This window comes from Dendrobium catenatum, unplaced genomic scaffold (assembly GCF_001605985.2).
Source record: "Dendrobium catenatum unplaced genomic scaffold, ASM160598v2 fragScaff_scaffold_735, whole genome shotgun sequence".
NCBI lineage: Eukaryota > Viridiplantae > Streptophyta > Magnoliopsida > Asparagales > Orchidaceae > Dendrobium > Dendrobium catenatum.
Window position 1 is genome coordinate 33,540 of NW_021319197.1, and position 7,780 is coordinate 41,319.

Below are 7,780 nucleotides of genomic sequence, written 5' to 3' on the forward strand. Positions count from 1 at the left end.
TCGGTCTGGACTCCGCACATAATAATCTCTATATTTGATTAGCCATGTCTACCCTAAAAGAATTATGCTTCATTTGAAAAAGCTTTTTATTGTTTTCTAAAATAATTTTCTAGCATATAAAAATTTAAAAGCAGTTAAAAAAATAATTTCAAACTTGAGCTCGTGTTAAGCATGACTTGAGTATAAATTTTGAACAAATAAGATCGTCCGCATAGGTTAGGCGTGTAAACAAGTCAAGTCGAGCTCAAGTCATGCTTAACAAGAGCTCGGCTCGTTGCCGAGATTGTGAGTTCGAACTCGGACTCAAATGGCCTGTTGAGCTCGGCTTGTCGCGATGGATGAGAGCTTGCGATGTATAAGGCTCTCTTCCCGCTCCAATCCCGCTCCAATCCCGCTTTCGCATAAGCACTTCCATGTGATCGCATCCACGCAGCAACTTCAACACTTGAGCAATAGCTTCCGCGCCTGTGTTCCCGCTTCTCTCTCTGTGCTTCCATGATTTCGTCTTCCGCACTCAAGCTACTCGACAGATAACTTAGTCAGGTTTCATTCAGATCGAACTCAAGCTTGAAACTCCATAAGCTCAGCTGATGAGTCCGTTAGGTCAAAGGCAACATAAAATTTCAACCGTTTAATCGATTCACGTTCCCAAGTCTTTTCTCAGCCCTGCGGCTTCGCCGCGTCGGTTTACGCTGATTCCATATTTTTCTAGACTTTTATAGAAAGCGCCTTCGTTGGAGAAAATAAGAACCCTGGAAATCTTGTTGGCCAAATTTCTATAGGGTTTCTCTTACCTTCCTCTTCTCCTCTATCCATGGCCTCCAGGTTTCTTAGATCCCGTCTCTCTTCCTTTGTGCGCGCCGCAGTTCTTAATTCCCACAAGCCCATCAATCCTCTTTCATCATCGCTGCCATCATCGTCATCACCTTTTCTCATCCGCCACATATCCTCGGCCGCTGGCCGCCGATACCCAGGTCGCCGACCTATCGACATAGGCGCTCGCGCCCGCCAGTTACAGAATCGACGCCTCTGGACCTACGGCCTTACCTTCAGTTGCGTCGCTGGGTTCATCGTAATCGTGCTCGCCAACTTCCAGGACCAGCTTCTTTTCTACATCACCCCGTCTGATGCCATGGCGAAGTTCACCGCCAATCCCTCCAAGACACGCTTCCGTCTTGGAGGTCTCGTTATGGAGGGAAGCGTCGTCCATCCGTCCTCCTCCTCCCCGGAGATCGAGTTTGTGGTCACCGACCTGCTGACCGACATCCTTGTCCGCTACGAGGGTTCGCTTCCCGACCTCTTTCGCGAGGGCCACTCCGTTGTGGTTGAGGGATTCCTTCGTCCGTTCTCGGCCGATGTCGGCGTCCATGCCGCTACCACTGGCCCGCCGGTAACGTCCAAGGCCAGGAGCCTCGATTGCTACTTCAGGGCCACGGAGGTGTTGGCCAAACACGACGAGAAATACATGCCTAAGGAGGTTGCTGCAGCGCTTGAGAAGAATAAGAAGAAGTTAGAAGAAGGGGAAGCTAAAGCCTTGGCATTGGAGAAGAGGAGTTGAGGAAAATGAATGATCCAGGTTTTTCCTTCCTTGATTCTTTTTGAAATAGGATGCTTGAATAGGATCTAGTCTCAGATCCCTTTTATTTATTTGCAGTTGAGTATTAGATTAATTGGTGTTATGCAGCACATTGCTGCGAGTTTGAAACCTGTTCAAATTTTCCCGTTGAAAATGGGTATATGCTGAGTATAAAAGCGAATGAAAAATTTATTTACTGAGATGCAGGCATGATACAAAATTATGTATTTTGATGCATAATTTGTAGTCTAAACAAAAATTTTTTTATGTGCGTTCTCATAATCAGGACCTTACTTACTTTGAAATGGGATGGTTCTCATATAATACTATGTGCCAATAATATATGAAGTATGCATTTAGTGTATTTACTGAGTTACTTGGACTAAATCATTCTTGAAAATGATAATAATACATGATATAAACTTTTAATCCTGTTGAGTTTTCAATTCCTTGATGCCCAATTAGTTTTAAACATGCTTTTTAATAAAAATTAATTGAGAGAAGTATCGACTAGATGTTGTCTTTTGTGTAGCATGTATTGGTTTAGCCTTAGGCTTCGTTTGGGATGGTTTTTTTTAATCCTGTTGAGTTTTCAATTCCTTGATGCCCAACTCGGTGCTAGTTTCTCGTTCCTCCAAGCAACTTTCCTCTGTCTGTAAGGGCGTAGTTTTAGGAACACCTTCTCTCCTACCTCAAACTGCATGTCCCTCCTATGTGAGTCTGTCTGCTTTTTCATGATTTGTTGTGCCCTCAGCAGATATTTCAACTCCTCCAGCACATTGTCCCTTTCCTTCAAGTACTGCTCAACTGAAGAAACTGGTGTGCTTCCCTTCCCATAGTGTACTAGGTGCAGGGGATCACTTCCATACATTACTTTAAAAGGATTCATTTGCGAAGCCGAATGGTACGACGTATGTTACCAATACTCAGCCCACGGTAACCACTTGGCCTACATCCTTGGTGTTTCAGAAGCAAAACACCTCAAATAGGTCTCCAAACTTCGGTTCACCACTTCCGTTTGCCCGTTTGTCTGAGGATGATAGGTGGTGCTCCTTTTGAGAGTCGTTTCCTACAACCTGAACATCTCCCTCCAAAAATGGTTGAGAAACACTTTGTCTCGATCAGACATAATGGACTCAGGGATCCCATGCAGTCTAACAACCTCCTTGATAAATGCTGCTGCTACTGACACCGCGGTGTAGGGGTGTCATAAGAGGATGAAGTGAGCATACTTACTAAGTTTGTCAACCACCACTATGATGACCGTGAATCCTTTCGATCTTGGAAGGCCTTTTATGAAATCCATGGTCACTTCCTCCCAATCTCTGTTTGGAAGTGCCAATGGTTGTAGTAGTCCTCCAGGAGCCATGACTATATATTTGTTCCTCTAGCACACTTCACACCTTGCTAGGATTTCCTCAACATCTTTATGCATCCCTTTCCAGTAAAGCTCAGATGCCAGCCTTCTATATGATTTTTGAACCCCTGAATGACCTCCCACTATGCTGCCATGGAACTCCTATAGCAAGTGAGGAATATGTATGGGGGTTCGAGGCATCACAAACCTCCCTTGATATAATAGTCTCCCCCTTCCATATAGTAACCCGGGTGACTACTCTTGTCTCTCATCAAATCATCCATGATCTTTTTCAACTCTTCATTCAGCATACTCTCTTCTTTTATGGCCCCCCCAGTCTACCATCAGTGGTACCGACATAGCTAACCCATGGAACTCCCCCACACATCTGGATAAAGCGCCAGTTTATTTTCCAAACCAGGCTTGTACTAAATCTCGAAATCATAGCCCAATAGTTTGGATAGCCATCACTAATGCTCCTCAGTCAACATCTTTTGCTCCAAAAGGTACTTCAAACTCCTTTGATTCATCCTGACGACAAAATGTTAACCCAAAAGATAGGGATGTCACTTCTGAATCGTCAAGACAATGACCATCAGATCCCTCTCGTACACTGACTTCAATCTTGCCCTGTTTGATAGCACTTGACTGAAGTATGCTATAGGCCTGTGGTTCTGCATTAACACTGTCCCCAACCCATATCCTGATGCGTTTGTCTCTACTACAAAGACCTGGCTGAAGTCTGGAAGAGCTAGAACAAGAACTGTGGTCATGACTTTCTTCAACCTCTCGAAGGCCTGAGTTGCTGTCTCTCCCCAAGAAAAGTTATCATTCTTTAGTTGCTCAGTCAAAGGTCACGCGATGGTATCGCACCCCTTCACAAACCTCCTGTAGTAGCCAGTCAATCCAAGGAAACCCCTCAACTCCCTTATGTTCCGAGGCAGCGGCCATTTCTGCATTGCTTCAATTTTGGTTTGGTCTGCCACCACTCATTCTTGAGATACCACATGTCCCAAGTACTCCACGCTGGACTGAGCAAAGCTGCATTTCTTCAGGTTGGCTCTCAACTGATTCTCCCAAGACCACCCTCAGGTATTCCAAATGCTCCTCCACAGTCTTGCTGTACACCAGAATGTTATCAAAGGAGACCAGGCCAAGATTCCTGAGGTACTGCTTGAATACCCTGTTTATCAAAGACTGAAAAGTATCAGGAGCGTTAGTCAATCCAAAGGGCATTACCAGAAACTCATAATGCCCTTCATGTGTCCTGAAAGCTGTCTTTGGAACATCTGCGTCCCTCATTCAGATCTGGTTGTACCCGGATTTTAAATCCAGCTTAGAAAACATCACTGCCCCATAAAGCTCGTCCAAGTGCTCTTTAATCACCGGAATTGGAAACTTATCTAGCACTGTCCCCTTGTTCAGAGCTGTATAGTCCACACAGAAACGCCAACTCTCATCATTCTTTTTGACCAGGAGGACTGGACTAGAGAAAGGACTCACACTTGGTCTGATGATCTCGGCTTCCAACATCTCGCAGATCAGCTTTTCAATCTCATCTTTTTGAATCTGAGCGTAGCGATTGGGACGAACGCTGATAGGTGTCTCCCCTTCAAAGTGATGGCATGCTCCAACTCCCTATGTGGTGGCAAGCCCTGAGGAGGTTGAAAAACCTCGCTGAATTGCTGTATGAGTGGCTGCACTGAAGAGGGAGTGTTTCCCTCTTCCTCCAGTCTGACCCATTCCAGGCGATGCATCTCTACCAAGTATCCTCCTCCCACTTATTCTATGGTCCTAATCATAGACTTGAGAGATACCCCAATCTTAGTTAGCCCTGCATCACCCTGAATCACCCTCTTCTTCCCCTTAACCACCAGCTCCATCTTCAATGTTCCCCAATTTACCTTGGTATCTCCCGAGGACTGTAGCAATTTCATCCCCAAGATGACATCGTTGCTTCCCAACTCCAAAGGAAGAAAATCCTCCCTCACCTGGATCCCCTGAATCATCAGCATTACTCCCTTACATACACCTCTGCCCATCTCCACCTTCCTTGTTCCCATCATCACTCCATATCCTCATGTGTCTACTAATTCCATTCCAAGCAGATCAACTATCTGGGTTGAAATGAAATTGTGGGTTGCCCCACTATCTATCAGCACCACTACCTCTTTATCAGTTATCTCTCCCTTCACTTTCATAATGTGATTTGGAGTGAATCTCACTATTAAGTTCAGGGAGACTTCTGCCACATCCAGATGCATCTTCTCTTCTTCCTCCATCTCTAACCCACTTCCACCTTCTTCAGCTTCCTCATCATCACAGACGGTGAGAATCTGAAGAGTTCGGTCCTTGCACCTATGCCCTGGCATGTACTTCTCATCACACCTAAAACACAATCCCGTGGCCCTCTTATGTATCTCCTTCTCAGGTAGCCTTTTGAAGTTTCCCCCATTTCCTCCTCTAATTTTCTCCTTGGGCACTTCCTTCTCACTCACCGGTACTGATCCCCTGGAAGGTAAAATGGTGGTGGTCACCCGGTGTGAGCCCCCTGAATAGCTGCTTCTAGCTACTCTCTCCATCTTCCTCTGTTCTTCCACCAACTGTGTCAGCTCCATGGCTTTCCCCAGGTTCCTTGGCTCCAAAACTCTAACTGTTGCCTATATCTTCGGTTTAAGCCCTTTTATAAAGTTTCCCTTCAAAGCTGTCTCTGAGATATGATCTAATCTGCTGGCCATGTACTCTAACCGGTCATGGTAATCGGCTACGGTCTCCTCCTGAGTTAAGGCAAAGAATTGCTCATAGAAGTCTCATCCACTATCGGCTCAGAAACGTTCTAGTAAGCTTTCTTTGAACTCCCTCCAAGTGTGGATGGGTCCCTCCTTTCAGGCCATTGGTACCATGCAAGTGCATTCCCTTCCAAACACTATCATGCCGCAGTTAGCTTCTCCTTCGTTAGCCTGTTAACGGCGAAGTATCGTTCCATCTTGTAGATCCAATCATGGCCGTCTTCGCCCTCAAAGATGGGCATCTTCAGCTTCCTTACTTTTGGGTCTCCCCCGTTTCTCCTGAATTCTCCATAACCTCCCATTCCTTGAAAAGGAGGTGCTCCCTAATTGTCACGATCTTCCCTCCGACGACTATACCCAAACCCTTCATCGTATTCCCCTATTCTCCCTTCCAAATCAGCACATTTGCGATGAAATTCTTCCCTTCTCCCGACGAAATCAGCACCCGTTCTGTCATATCCCATACTCATCTCCTCCCTAGAAAGAGGTTCTAGGGGAGGCACCCCGTCATCTCGCTCAAGGATCTCCATATCCGGATTCTCCCTCCCCCTAAACGGGTTCGGATTTCTCCCCCCTCCATGGCCATTGGTGGTTTCTGATGTTGCCGGATTTTGTTTGCTTTCCAGCATCTTCCTCATCATCTCTTCCAAGGTCACGAATCTCCCATCCATCTTTTCATAGATGGAAGCAAATTGGTTCTGAAATTCAGCATTTTTTTTCCTCAAAACCGGTCTTCAGTTGACCTATTTTTCCTTCCAACACCTCAACCTTCCTTCCGGCCATTTTCCTTCCCAAGATTTACGAAGAGATCTTCTTACGGATGGAATTACCTTGCTGGAATTTCAGACGGATGGAATTACCTTGCTGGAATTTCAGGATTTCAGCCTCCAAAGGTCCCAAGACAACGTTCTAATACCAATTTGATAGGAAATACTTGAGTTTGCAAGTAACCCTAAGGTAATACTTGAGTTCGCAAGCAAAACTAGCAAAATTTGGTGGAAAACAGTGGAGAAATCTGCTGTTTACCGCAGATTTTCAACAAAGACAGCAGCCTTTCAATGGAAAATAGAAAAAACTTAGAGAAACAATGATAAAATCCACTAGTAAGCGTTGGAAACAACAAACGATACAAAGTTCTTCAATTTGAGAGGAAGAACAACTCTTCAAAACTCTCTAGCAAAGCCTAGATCCCAAAACTAAGAGGAGATCTCAAAATTTCAGCCAATCTCAAGATGAACCCTAATTCCCTCCTAAGCACCTAATTAACCACAAAGGAGAATTACAAAATGCCAAAACAGCCCTTCCAATTCAAAATTTCCCTCCAATACTAGCTTTAACTCATGCTTGGGCCCACCATGGGTTCCGCCCCCCCTTCCTGTTCCGCCTGGAGTAGAAGAGGACCAGTCCAGGTTGGACCGGTCCAGCTGGCCCAGGACTAACATTATCTTTGTTCTATACATCTTCGAGAATTATCATGCTTTAATTCACAAACCTTTTGAAAGTGAACTTAATTAGTCTTGTCTTAATACTGTTTAGATTCTTCTACATTACTATCCTGTTTCATGAGCTGTTAGTAAAAATTCACGTTTGTTGGGACAATGACAAGAAAGTTCAGCAGCTAACCAATGTGATTCCCTTATCGCAATCTGTCTTTGGTGCTTGATACTTGATGGTAAATCAAAGTCTCCTGTTGCAAAGTGACATTGTGAAAATAACCCATCACGCTATTATCCTCACCTTATATTTGCTGAAGACATCAAACATCAGTTATTTTAAGAGTATTCCATGTCTGAATTTGTCGACTACAGCAAATACAACAGATTTTGTTTATTGTCTTGCCCCCAATATTGCTGCAGCTAAGAAGTTTGAACATCATTGTTGCTAAAAACGACAGGAGAACAATTAGTGGATTGCTGGCCAATGGCTATGTAACGTTTACCAATATTGTTAGGTTACATATTCAGAAGACGCTGTCTAGTGCTGAATAGGAAGTAGTAGGCAATCTTTAGATGTTGCAGATGTGTCTATGACTGGGAGAGGGGGGGGGGGGGGGGGGGG

General features: G+C 44.8%; 1 protein-coding gene across 1 annotated transcript; it reads left to right on the forward strand.

The window, feature by feature from the left end:
- Positions 1-741: 741 nt before the first annotated feature.
- On the forward strand, positions 742-1,776 carry LOC110099436 (cytochrome c-type biogenesis protein CcmE homolog, mitochondrial). The gene has a single exon (XM_020826575.2). The coding sequence runs from the start codon at positions 815-817 to the stop codon at positions 1,556-1,558; it is 744 nt and encodes a 247-aa protein (XP_020682234.1). The 5' UTR covers positions 742-814; the 3' UTR covers positions 1,559-1,776.
- Positions 1,777-7,780: the final 6,004 nt, after the last annotated feature.